General features: G+C 41.4%; 1 protein-coding gene across 2 annotated transcripts in view; it reads right to left on the bottom strand.

The window, feature by feature from the left end:
* Window positions 1-337: 337 nt before the first annotated feature.
* The window catches only part of ADAMTS17 (ADAM metallopeptidase with thrombospondin type 1 motif 17), a 201,234-nt gene continuing 187,574 nt past the window's right edge, over window positions 338-13,997 (bottom strand). Inside the window, exons 22-23 of one of the 2 annotated variants that reach the window (XM_052808107.1) lie at window positions 8,093-8,270; window positions 338-4,897 (exon numbers count right to left, since the gene is read on the bottom strand). In XM_052808107.1, coding sequence (XP_052664067.1) covers window positions 4,746-4,897; window positions 8,093-8,270 — 330 coding nt within the window. In that variant the 3' untranslated portion in view covers window positions 338-4,745. Of the gene's footprint in view, window positions 4,898-8,092; window positions 8,271-11,163; window positions 11,472-13,997 lie in introns of those variants that run through there. The other variant, XR_008238279.1, reaches the window with a different exon arrangement.

Genomic DNA, 13,997 nt, shown 5'->3' with positions numbered 1-13,997 from the left:
CGTGAGATCAGTAAATGAGCTCTATTTTTAATATAAGTATAAACTCCATTCCTGGAAATCATTTAGGAGGAGGACTCTCACATCAGCCGTATTTCGTTTTGTTTTTAAGGCTGCTTTAGAAAGGTGCTGCTCCTATCTCCAAGAAGCGTCCTTTTATCAAGAATGGAATACGGATACAGGTGATGGCATCTTTGTACAACAGGATGGGAGAGGATCCTACAGGCATATCTGTGTGCAGCTGTCTGCAAAAAACATCTTCACCATGCTGAGGGGGGAGTTAAATAGTACAAAGATTCTGGCTAGTGCCTACAACAAAGACATCCAAAACACTTGGCACTGAAGTAATTCTGTTTATTTCACACCAGGGAAGTGTGCAGCTAGGTTATGTAGATACCTTTCCAACGGATGGGACAGTTTTGCTCCAGTATAAATTTCCACATGCTCAGCAGTCTTCATTATCAGGTTGCGCCTGTGGAGCAGCCACCATTAAACATACAGCAAGCTGCCACTTCATCTCAGCTCCAACATACATTGAAAGCAACCTTTCTCAAAAGCACTTGCAAAATGTCGTGTTCCGCCCCCCCCCCCATGCTTTAGCTTCCCCACAGCCTGCTCAGGCATACACAGCGATACCCCAAACGGAGCCTGGCTCACTTTTTCCAGACAGGCATTTTCTACTGTTGTGTCACTGACCACAGACCTTGCAAGGCATTAATCAGGTATTAATATTCCCTGTGCTTTATTTTGCAATGTGACCGGGACAAGACCCATAATTTCTTGATTTGTTAGCACACTGGGAACTCTGAGATGCCAGAATTTTACTGACAAACGACCTTTTACACCTACCACAGCTATCAAACAGATGGCCTATACTTAACCGAATCCTAGTCTCAGTCCAGTATTAGACAGATGCATAATGTACTACTTAGAGCTTCACTCCTTTCTTTTAATTTTCATGTTAGCTGTTTGGTTTACTTTGTGTTTTTTTCAAGTTCAGAAACCTTATTAAAGTTGTTATGGAAAAAATAAATTTATTATTCAACATACTCAATTTTTTCAAAATGGAATGATCCTCTTTTCTTTTTTTTTGTTTTCATTTACAACTGGTTCCATTCAGTTTGACTGTTTTTATCTTTTCTATTTATAACCAGCACCAAAAAGAAAATTACCATGGATACAGTACATATGCAAATTAGCTAATGGAAAAATATATACATTTCACTCTGTAATGAAAAACTTAAATGATATTATTGCCATGGAGAATATATCCCTGTATTATAATAAAATATCAAGCAATAATCGACTGCTAACATTCTTTTCCACCAACAAAAAATAGCACCATACATGAGATAGTGAGAATCTACACTCAATAACACAATTGTGCAACTAGAAATGTACAGTACTTTAGTAACAGTACAGAGTATTGTTTACAATATGGAAATACCACCACTGTAATCAAAAGAGCATCAATCTCTTACGAACAACTAAAAAAAGTATTGTCATAGATACACTGAAACAAACAGCTTGCTTTTCACCAGTATGTAGTAACTGAGGGCAGAGCATAGCTGTAAATTCATAGTAAAGCTCCTATAAAATGATACAAAACAGAAGTGCAAGAGTATTGAACAGAGTTAAACTTTTTTATTATTATTATTTTTCTGGCTATTATAAAATGGGAAGGTTGTCACCATATGAAGTAAGAGAATGTAATAAAATGGAGCTGTGTTGTGCCATCAGTTTTTAATTAATGTTGGTTTCTGATTATTAAAAAAAAAAGGTTGATGCACGCTATTCAGTGGGCTGTGGGAGCAAGTGAGGTGTTTTTTTCAGTGCTCAGACATTCGAAAGAATTCCTTGTAAATTCATGTTTCCTTAGGTAGAACCCAGAACTTGGACCCAAGTGTCCTTTGAAGTCCAGGACCTAGCATACTGGGACAGGCCACAGGTCTAACTAGCCTAGTATCCTGTTCTGGACAGGGGCCAGTAGTGAATTATTAGTGAAAAACATAAGAATTAAAATCCTTCCTCTCCTATGCACCTTTCTAGGAGCCCACCTTTTGCCTAGAGAGGATGACAGATCAGCACTGGAAGGAAAAAGGACCCCTGCTAATTAAAAGCACCTTTGATTCCCATTAATAATAAATGCACATGCTATTCTTCCAAGATAACAGAGAAGCCCGATGGCAAATCCTTCAGCAGCCCAACAGGACTGTTGGTAATGCCAAAAATGATCATCAAGGGGGTGGTGTTCATTGGGCCAGGCCACTTCATGTGCTAATGTTGTCCATTAAAAGAAAAATGGCAAACTCCAAACCAAGTGAAGGATGTAAGGGGACCCATCTCAACCAAACTGCTGTAGGTGGCTGTGGTGGTAGGGAGGCAGCAAGGACACTCACAGCCCTGCTGTACCGGCAGAGATGTGTTACTGCAGGGTATGACAGCAGGCAAGGGGGAAAACTACCACTGTGAATTACCAATATAAATCAGGTCCTCTGGGCTCTGCCTGATCTCTTGGAACTTTCTCATTAGCAGTTCATCTACCTATTAATTTGCCTAACTGAACATCACTGTGGTATTGCCTAAATCTTCCGTCGCCCCTGCCAGCAACATTTTCCATTGATTACTTGCTAAGTAGTTACACAACCTCAGCGTTTGGGCTACAGGGTGGGGATAACAGAAGGAGGTCTGATCCTGACTTTAAGATGCCAAAAGAACACCCAGCATTACAAAAACCAAGTTGGAATCATTTCCCTGATAGAGAAAATCATCTGGAGCATTGGAAAGCAGATCTGTTTGAGACAGGCACTTGAGAAAAAATTGTGTGCAAATGTGCCGTTGTGCATACAGGCCAGCTCTTGTGTGCACACACGCTCATTTGCACTAATAAGCACAGATGCGAATGTGAAGCCCACACAGTATTAGTCTGCCAATGAACATTAGCTCCCTGTGCTTGTAAAACTTAGCCCCTAATAAAATAACCAATGAGTTATTCCAGTGAGGTCCTGGATACTGAAAGGATTGTAATAAGGAAGAAAAAGTTGGTTTAAAGATATGTTAGGTACTAAGAGTCTTTATCCCTCCTTGCATTCAAAAAAATGAGACAACAGCAACAAAGACAACTTGAGGACAGGTGTGAGCTGCGATTCAGACTGGCTCAGGGGCAGGGGGTAGTAGCTGGGCTTAGTTCTGCACTCATCTCCAAAGAAAAAAACAGTAACATGCAGTTCTAGAGCGAGTACAAAGCTGTAATTCATCCAAACGGCTCTGTTCATATCTTGAAGAGTGGGCTGTAATTTAACCACTGCACAACTGACCTTGGACCCTGGCAAGGGAAATGATACATGTTGGAGCAAGATAGGGAGACATTGATCTGTAGGACTAATGGAGGGGACAAATTCTGCCCTGGGTAGAGCTCCTGTTTCAAGTCTCACACTCAGAGAGGAGTTTGGTTTAAAGTGCAGAGACATGGAAGAGAGTATCATATATGCAGCACTTGCTAAGTGCTCTGATAGCACCAATGTGATAGCACCAAACCTGATAGCACCACAAAAGTAAGACAGGAAGCATTAAAATACAGTGAGCAAAATCCTAACCCCTACTGAAGGCAATGGAAGTCTTAGCCTTATGGCTTCAACAAGCTCAAGATTACACTTTGAATGTCTTGGATCCCTGACTACTTTTGACTCAAAAGGCTACATAACCTCAGATGTATACAAGAGCCAAGAGATAGGAAACACCTCTTCTGCTCTCCACTCCATCCTTCACACAAAGGTTGTTCCAAATCCTGTTTCTGTACCAACCCTATCCAGTTTCATGGTCTTCTTAAAAAAAAAACATTCAGTCTCATTATCTGATTGACTTGTAAAAACTGGAGAGAGATTAGGCCAAGCAATCCCTCAGTGAGCTCTACTGGATGAAATGATTTCTGGCTTCTCCCATCTCATGTAAATGGTTCTTGCTTAAAAATAACTATCTACTGCTGTTAGTAAGCTTCCATTTCACTAAGCTCAGAGAAAAATTAAGTTTCATAAAAGAAACAATATTATTCTGGGGAAAAGGGAGAGAGGATTGTTTTTTAAAATTAGAAAGAAGAGCAGTCCCTACTAGTTGCTCTAAAAAATATGACTTGGAATGTTGGATATAATTGTACTGAGTTTTCTGCAGGAATTTCAGAGATGTCCATCCTCTGCTATCAGTTTTCATAAGCTTTTACAGCAAATCCTCTCTTTAAATTAAGCCTTTCATTTATGTGTGTCCCTCCAAGCCCACTCCACGGTGGGATAACTGTTGGGAATTGAAAACATCAGATGAAAGCCAAGATTAAAAGATTAAGTAATGTCTCTACCTTTGCTGAATTATTTTGCCAGAGGCCTTCCTTCATGGAGGTACCCATAGCCTTAGTCAATGTAATCACTTTGCAACTCTTGTCCTTTTCTTTAATGGTAGCAAGCCATCCAGTGGCTGGTGATTTAATATATTAAAGTAAAAAGTATTAATGAAAAATGTAAGGATGTCAAAATATGATAAAATGATTGGCTCCTTGAGATGACTCTTTCTGTTTGTTTTTTTAAGGTGGATGAGTGGATTACTTTGGTATCCAGTCTGTAGAATTAGTTTCAAGTCTTATTAGGTATGCTTTGGAATCCACCACATTGTAGCAACTCATGAAGTTCCAGTACTCAGACCTACTAGTCCGTGATTTACATACAAATAGCTGTAATACTCTAAGAAGTAGCACAGGTTCATTAACTCTTCTGCTGCATCTTGTTTGCATAAAAGTCTCTGCAAGTCTGGCAACAGCGCTGATACCACCGCATGTCTTGGCACAGATTCTTCTCCCGGATCACCCTGCAGTACACTGTCCACTGGTCGCCTGTGCACTTGTACGTGAGAGCAGCTTTGGACAAGAAAAGAAAGGAGAAACTAGCAGATTAGCCAGAGAACAGCATTGCAGGTGTGATCAAAATCACTGCATATGAGGGAAGAAAGGGCCAATCTTGCTGTTAGCACTGGAGATCAGATGATGATCTTTCTACCGAAATATCAGGCTCTTGGAAATGCTCACTGCAAGGGTGCAGCTGGACATGACTGGGGAGCGCAAGCCTCCTCACATTGTACCTATTTTGTCTCAGTGACAAATAGCCCTAGATGAACAAAATGCCTAAAGCATTGGCCTATATTTAAGTCCATGAACATGGCACAGCAGTCAATGGGAAGCTGTGTGCTCCCAGGGAGAGTGCTTTGCTAATGCACATTTTCAGGAGTGGCCAACATCCTCTCGGTAGAAAACATTTTTACAGAGGAGCAAAATCAAACCCAATTTGATGGATGTAAAGATAAATTAATAGGAAGTAAAAAATAATACTTCTTAGTGTAGTAAAAACAGTAGGACAACAATTAACTATTGGGGGGGGTGGACAGCAGAAGCTCCCTCAGACTGACAAAAGGTTTGTGCAGGGGGGAAAGACACTGTTGCTGAATCTGTTGACAATATCATTAAAGGATCATACGTGCTTTTATAAAAAAGTAATGGTAGCAAAACTGTACACTGGATAAAAATGCACACGTATAGTGAGTGCTTTTTACGGTATGTGATTTATAAATTGTATGTAGCGTTCTTACAAATTCTGTGATAATTGGAAAATCTTCTAAACGAATATTGTGGCCTCTGAGCTTGGGAAAAAATGGTCTGATTAAAGAACATTAAAAAGTGTTGACCCAGCAGCATCTTGAGTCCCTTGTTCCTCATCTCTGCTGGATGAAACCAGGAAAGGGTCTTATCCTGTATTTAGCTGTGAGTCTCAGTGCCAAGCACCAGAAAACAATGGCAGCAAAACTGGTAGGAATGTTTCACTGAAGCTTTGTTCAGTTGGACAAGAAGCAAAAGTTTGACAGAATCTGATGAAATTAAGTTGCAGTGTCCCAGGAAAAAAAGGAACATGAAGCCAATTTAAAAAAACCTTATTGTGAGAAAAAAATTGAGTGGAAGTCACCATCCTAAACAGCGGGAGGGTAGAGCTATTTCTGAGTCTGCCAGCAGTGGAGGCGCTTTTTGAGAGGGTTAGATCTGCAACACTCCCCATTAGCTATGGTTCCAACCAGGCATAGAAAACGTGATGTAGCTGAACAAATTACACATCTTGCAAGAACACCTGAGATAGACCTTATAAATCTGAGATAACAGACTTTATATAATAGAAAGACACTGAGCCACAAACAAAGCTAGGACTGTAATATTTTAGAGGTCCAAGGTCCCTCATAGGTTGTGTAGTAAGACAGAAAGCATGTTGAGGAAGTGAGGTGGGTCAGGTGCCTGAGGGACAGAATAAACCCCCTCCGAATGTGTCTCCACTGAGGGACACTGGACACAGATGAAATAGTCAGGTGAGGTGAATTCCACACTTAGATACTTCTGAAAATGTTACCTGGGATGAAAAACATTCTGGAGTGGGGATAAGGCAGCATGGGTTTTGTAGACTACTGGAAATTTTTTCTGTATAATTTCTTTTGGTGAGGTTTCCATTTCAGAAAACAGAAAATCTTGTTTAAAGATAATCGAATGCGAATTGTGTATAAGCAGGAAGAGCAAAACACTCAATGATATATCTTTCTGCTAATATCAAACACCATTGTTTCTGGCCCTGGTGATTCCAAGCCCGGTTGAGAAACAAAAGCATCCCAAATTACTTGCAGATTACTTTCAGCAGGAACTTGAGCCGCCTCAGTCTTCTAAACATGTGAGTTTTTTATTGCTTTGTCCTAAAATGTGAATTAGGATGGATTTCTTGTCTCATCAGTGTATCAAGGGCTTACTTCTCAAATGAAATGTTTTCCTTTCACTATGCTCTTAGTGCTAAAATATCTGGGAAGTACTCTCATATGTTCTTAAACAAAAGAGGTTAGAAGCTCCTCAGTATGACTGCATTTGCAAGGATAAAATTTCCAATATTCTTTTAAACATCTGTTAAACTTTTGGGAAACAAACTTCAGTTCAGAAGCTTCAAGTCCAGTCCTAGTTTAAGTGTTATTTAATACTGGACAATGCTATTAAAAAATGGTTCTCTATTACTTAGCAGCTCTGCCTTTTCATGTGTACTAGAGGCTTCTTAGCCTACAAGCTGAGAGGGTGGAGGCTGTTCTTTCTGGTAAGCTGTTAGCAGCATTGTTTACAACCCAGCCTCTTGTACTGAAAAGTAATGGGAGGCACGGATGAGGCTGTGTCAGTATAGCTGATGGCTCAGTTTAACTTCATCTTACTGGTGATGATGTGTGAAATGTAAAGAAACCAGCTTGGTTCTTGGAGCTGTGGCTGAACACACAGGGCTGAAGTTTGGAAAAATATATTTTTATCCCCTTATAAACAAAGCAAATATGACGTGGAAAATCATGGATTCCCACAATTTTGTATTAACAGAAGCATTCTTAACTAGAGACATTTCTTACATACAGTGTTAAGGTGTTTTGGGAGACAGATGGCTTATCACCATATTCTCATCTCAGCAAGGTACACAGGAGATGCAGGTGGGGTGAGGAGAAGGACAGTGGCAGAAAATCAAAGGGTTCACGGAAAGAGGCTGGATGCTCTCTTGCCTCGCTGGGCAAATCAATTCATCAAACCACATTCTTGTGGCAGCAAATGAAAAGGAAAAAAAACCCCCGTGATGCTCTACTTTTCAAGGTCATGTACTTTTCTTGGGGCATGGATGAATAGATTATCATACTTTACACTCACTGTAGCAAAAGCAAGGTGTTGAAGGTGTTTGTGATGGAGAAAGATACGTCTGTCAGCTCCCCCACCTCTTTGATTAGTCAGTCAATCACCCACCATTTGTGTGCTCCTGTTGGTCTCTCAGGTCTATCCACTGCTGAGCACTCCAGCTTAGGCAAAGTCTGAGGCAGGGATCAGTGGATAAGAGAGGACCTATCCACACTAGACCTTCAGTCTAGAGCCTGACTGGGGAGGCCTTCTCCTAATTTCTGGCCATGGGCAATCCTCTGAAGCCCCACTTTTATCACACTGGGCACACTGGGACCCTGGGCTTTGTCTGGTCCTTCACAGGTGGCATCTTTCCCCCAACACCTCTTCACTTACCAAGTCTGGGCGAGGTAATTGTGTTGACGTTTATCTTCTCATTGCAGACCTCTTGGTGGCACTGCCTGTAGGCCGCTGGCTTGGACAGGACAGGGCACTCATTGCCATGGCGCCCGGTGACTTTGTGCATACACTGGACCACGCGTGACTGGAGGCCTTTCCCACAGGTTGAGGAGCACTGGAGAAGAGAAGGCAGTGAGATATGGTCCAAGCAGAGTGGCTTCCAAATCGCATACACACATACACCAGAAAAATCACCGCCAGAGCTGAAGTGTGCAGCAGACTGGCAGCTCACTATGGTGCTAAGGACTCAACAACAGGGTCATTGTGTCAGCCAGGGACCCTTCATACAGCTGTTGCATTTGTCCATGACAATTTTGCAGCTTCAGGGAGTGCTATGAGCAGAGGAACTGTCCTGGCACAGGGAAGGAAGCTGTTGTCTTTCTGTCTGAACTTGCTCTGAGTCCATCTACGTGGACTGCCCCTGTGGATGCCCATGACATTCAAGCAGGCAGAGATGCAATTCCTTCCACCAGCCACAAAGAGGCAAAGTTGGAAAACGTATACTGCTTAATTATGGACGAGCAGCTTCCATCTCCCTCTCCATGAGGGACCCAGTAGTACTGGTTGTCTTGGTTTAAAAGCCCTCTCCAAGACTTGGATGGCCTAACAAGGCTTCCTCCACAGACAAGATGACCACTGCCAGGCACTGATATAAGATAAAACCAAGGATTACAGCAGAGGCAGGCAGCTCCTACTGCATGCCCAGACTTCTAGAGAAGCTCTGTTCCAGTATACGAGAGAACACATCAGGTATTCAAGTATTCACTCTCATCTATCCCTGCTAACCGTCTGGCACTTGTCTGTCCTCCTGGGAGCAATTGTAAATTGTACTCCACGAGTTTTGGCTCCTATTAGCCAGGAGGCCCAGCCTGTTTATACGCTCTCTTTGTTGTCATACAGTTGGAGTCCCTCCCCCTCCCTCCCTCTTCCTCTGGCCCAGTCACTTGTGATTTACAATGTCCTACTTGCACGCTGTTCAATTTTAATAAAGCAAACACAGTGAGCACAGTGAGGTGCACCAGCTGGAGTTAATAAAAGAACCTTGTATTTAAAATAAAGAAACAATGGGTTGCAGGACTTTGGTAACATTCCTATTTCTGCTAGAGCCACACACAAGCAAACGATGGGGGAGAGGAGGAGGTGGGGGAAAACTTGGGAGATATAATTAGGATGGTGTCAAAAAGATCATGTTTTCTGTCCTCTGCTGTTTCTGAACAAAGTCAGAGCAATGGAGCTCTCTCCCTCAAAAACACTATCGCCTCAGAGTGTTACTTCTTAAAAACAGCATGCCAATCATTGAAGAAGCTCAAAAGATGAGCACCATTGGGCTGGACTGAAGTCCAAGTATGAAGGATGTGTATGCAGTGTGGATGCTTGTAAGGCTAGGACCCAGGGGCAAAAGAACATACGGAATATATGTAGGCCTCCACCTCCCCCATCTATGGGGGAGAGCAGAGCAAAGCTGTGGTCATTTTGTTCTGGAAGTATCACAAGAAACCCCCGCTGCTTCTCAAAGACCATCTGATACAAGAAGTATAGCTTTGTTCTGGGTAGAGCACAGGGAGCTTTTCCTTCCTGTGTAGATCACTAAAAGGCCTGAGAAAAAATGGCCTCAGATGAACAGGACCATGTAAAATAGGTCTGATGGAGTCCTGCTTCAGACAACCCAGTGCAGAAATACTTTTACACAATATGAACAATTTATTTCTGGGTAGGAGGACTTGTAGGATCAGTGAAGCCTGTTGTCAAAAATAACATAGACTGTTTATCTAATTTTCTTCTTTAGTCACATTAATTACTTTATTAAACAGGTTTCTTGTATTTGGTGTACTTACTGAATTTGTATTTGCTTTTCTCTTAATTTTCCCCCTATATTTCACCTGCTCTTTGTTCCTATTAGCCTTTTTATTCCTAGTGCCTTTCTCTAGGACTGAATTTCTCCATTCAGAACAAACTCTGGCTCAGATCCCTTCTGGACTTTGCCATTAAGCCATCCTGGTGTGCAGCTTACCTCTGTGTTTCCAGCTATGCAGTCCCCTCCACGACCTGATTATTGTATTCTGAAGGTAGCAGTTGTACTATATTAAAATTTTACATATATTTCGGAACTTCTTTTTTTTTTTTTAAATAAATAATTGTTGGGTTTTTTTCCCTTTACATCCTTCTTATTTCAATTTAGGGTCAACACACTAGTTTACGACAGATCTTTTTGCACTTAGATTTTCAAATTTTGAATTTACATCAAAATTTGGTCACTGCCTATTAATACCTCAACCATGGTTATGGTATTTAGGATGATGCTGAATGAGCCCTTCCTTTGTATGCCCTACAGTGAGCTATTCCAAAAAGCAATCATTTAAGTCCTTTATTTAAACCCCCTTCATAACTTGAGCTTCTGCAGTGAGATCTAGGTATTACATTAGTCTTGGGTGTCCCTCTGCTCTTCCCCAGCACTGTGTGCCTTCAGTGATTTCTACCGTCTGGAGGCCAGTCAGGCATGGCCATTACATTTGGATTTAAAGTTAACAATTTTTATCCTGATAAATGCAACTATTAGGCCCTTCCACTTCACTAGTCATATGCAACCTCTAATCCTCAGGATTTCAGTGGCACTTTCAGTCTTCGGAGTGCTTTACTAATCTTAATCCTCACAAAATCCTTTGCAAGGGGAGTGAATTGTACATCCATTTTACAAACAGAATAGCTGTTACCACTCAGGCATAAAATAACCCATCCAGGCCATGGGGTTCCTTCACATGATTGTAACATACTGAGTCTGAAACCTCTGTCTCTGGCTTTTAGGCACTCCCTGTGCTTATGAATGCTCTTAATGGAGGGGGGAGGGGGGGGGCGGGGGGCACGAAAAGAAAGAAAGAAAGAAAAGAAAGGAAAGAAAGAAAGAAAGAAAGAAAGAGAAAGAAAGAAAGAAAGAAAGAAAGAAAGAAAAAAGCATTTTTCTCATAAGGTGAATAAGGTTTTCAGATACCAACATACAAACACTCACCTACCTTTGTCTGTGTTCCTGTCTCTGCATTTGTTAACCAGCAAGGAGGGCAAGCAATGAAACTTTTTCCACAGACACTGCCAACTCCAATCCTTAGACAAATAACAGCAGAGTTTTTGCCCGAAGCAGTTTTATTCCTTCTCCTGGGAGACTGGGATCATCACCTATGCTATGCAATTAGTTTTTCACAGCCAGGAAGACAGATTTTAACATCTTTCTTGAACTCTTTTGGGCTTGGCAGCTAAAGGAAGGTTGGACATCTGGCTTATTTTAAGACGAAATTTTCAACTCTGTACTTGGATAGTCTCTTTCCTAGGAATTTCAATAGGAAATAGGAATAGATACAAAATACATACAAAGGGGGAATTGTTACTCATGCTGCACTATGAAAAGAGGACATCATTAAAAGAGGCATAAAAATCAAACTCCAACTGAACAGCAAATTCCCATAAATACCTTCCCTCCTACTCTGGACAGCTAAATGCATTGCTACAGTCTCTCTGTTCCCAAATACTTATAGAGCAAGTGAGCATATCCACAGAACAGTTTTCAGGGCTAGATTCACTCTGTGCCCTCTGATACAGGATACTCAGACTTGGACACAGGTCATGAGGAGTTTGAGTAAGGAAAGGTGCTGTGGCCTTCTGGCACACAGAAGAATTTCCAGGCAGCCAACAGCTGGCAGAGAGAGCGTATCGCTTGTGGCAGTGTGTGCCCTGGGCTGCAGGGGTAAAAGTAGCATTACAGCCCAGCACCTGATCCAGCTTCTGTAGAGCTGGTACAGCTCCACTGTGCAGAACGCTGGGAGGCTCCAGTGCTGCACAGTGTAACTGCACTGATCATATTTAAAATGCAGTTGATTGGACACTGGACTTTTGGGGCAAATATTGAGTTCTATCACTGGTAGTAACAAATATACTGTCAAAATTGGAAAAGCCTTTACAAGTGTTGGTGTAACTCTCAAGAAACACACATGTTTTGATGTATGATGGAGTAAAGTGATCTGTGAATGTAGAGGACTGGTTTTGGAACCTGGTTCGGAGGTGTGTGGATCTCTGCCTGCCACCTGAGCTACTATGCAAGTACTGAGAGAAAACCCACAAGCAACTTGCCTACTCTAGGAAGCTGGGGACTTCGACAAGTGGTTGAATAGAGATGCTGGTGTCAAACAAAGAAGTGGTTTTTTCCTTCCACCAGGCATTGCCAGTGATACCACTATCAGAAAAATGCATATGCAAAATTCATGTAGTTTAACCATAATGCATTAAACTGACAATATAGCCATTGTAAATTGGAAATCCACCCACATGCAAAGATCAAAGGATTGTTCAGCACTGTAAAAAAGAGGGGGTTAATGAACAGTTACAAAAAGCAGACCTAATGAGAGCCCTTGTAACTCCCAGTTCAAACACTGCTTGAGAAGGCAAAAGGAATACAAAAATGCCTCCATTGACATTCTTTGGCAGTAACATGCAAGCCAGTGGGAATATCCAGAAGGAAATAAACTCACAAATTGTCAAGGCAGCAGCTGCATTCATCAGCTTAAAGAAGATTTACTCACTGAAAAACTCCAACCTTAAGACCAAGCTATGATTTTTCAACTGGAATGCTATTTCCACCTTAGGATACTGATATGAAAGCTTGAAATCTACCAAAGGTGCTGACAGATGTCTAATTGCTTTGAAAGCAAATGCCTCAGGAGAATATTAGGTATTAAAATAGAATGAATTTACAGTAAATGCTGAGATCAGTCAGGGACTTCAACTCCTGATCTGCAAATGATATCCAGAGAAAGACAGAGGAATAAGAATGAATGAAGCCAGGGCAGGCTGCTGTTGGGCAGCTGGAGGAATGCATAAGACAGACCAGTCCAAAGAATCCCTGTGTTGAGGCTTAATGGGGACAGAAAAAGGTACAGGTTTACCACTACAGAGGACAGGCTGTGATCTGTTCAGGACTGAATGGGATAATGAAGTATTGCTTATGGTTTAGCTGAGGGCTGCTGACTAGGCAGGGATGCATTCAGACCACACGTCACCTTTAAAAATGTCACTTTTCTAGCCTCCGAGAGATAGATGTTTGTCTTTTTTGTAAGAGACTTGTTTTTTCTAGCAGAAAGGTCATAGCATCCCTTCAGCCAATCCTGAATGTACTCCAATATTAGAAGGCTGATCTGTTGGAGGGAGATACAGTTCAAGATGACTGTTATAACTAAGCTGAAGGCAAGATTTTTTTTTCTTTATTAATCAGACTGCAGTCATCTGATGTTTAAAAATACTGGTTTGTCCCCAATTTGCTGAAAGTTGCTGAAGCCAAGGATAACACTATGGCTAAAGCTCCAATATTCAGAGATAGAGTTGTGCTTTACTGACTTCAGAGTTCAAGTATTTCAAGGCGCTAGGATAGGGTAGAGTGTTTTTCCCCCCAGGGGTCTTATTTCTTGCCTCTATGAAAGTCAGAAAGAAAGCAAGAAAAATTCCTATTAATAACATTCTAACACAGCATCAGAGATGAATGACAAATGTCCTGTAATTGCTCCATTCCTGAGACCTTAATTGTATACATGTGTGTGCTCTGAAAGTCAGTGCTCCGCACACCCTAACATCAGACTTTTTATGAGTATCACTAATTTAAACTCTATAGTTATAGCTGAAAAGCAGCATGCAATATGCTTTCATAAACACCAGGTCAACTTTGACCATGGCATCATGCTAAAGAAAGAAATCTCTGTCTTTTCACTGATAAGATCTAATTAGCCCAAAGCAAAATGTAAACTGTTTTTCAAGCTTCCTTGTTCTTTTCTTTTCTTTCTTTCTTTTTTTTTTTCTTTTTTTCTTC

Source organism: Harpia harpyja, chromosome 14 (assembly GCF_026419915.1).
Source record: "Harpia harpyja isolate bHarHar1 chromosome 14, bHarHar1 primary haplotype, whole genome shotgun sequence".
Taxonomy (NCBI): domain Eukaryota; kingdom Metazoa; phylum Chordata; class Aves; order Accipitriformes; family Accipitridae; genus Harpia; species Harpia harpyja.
This window is presented reverse-complemented; position numbering and strand designations above follow the sequence as displayed.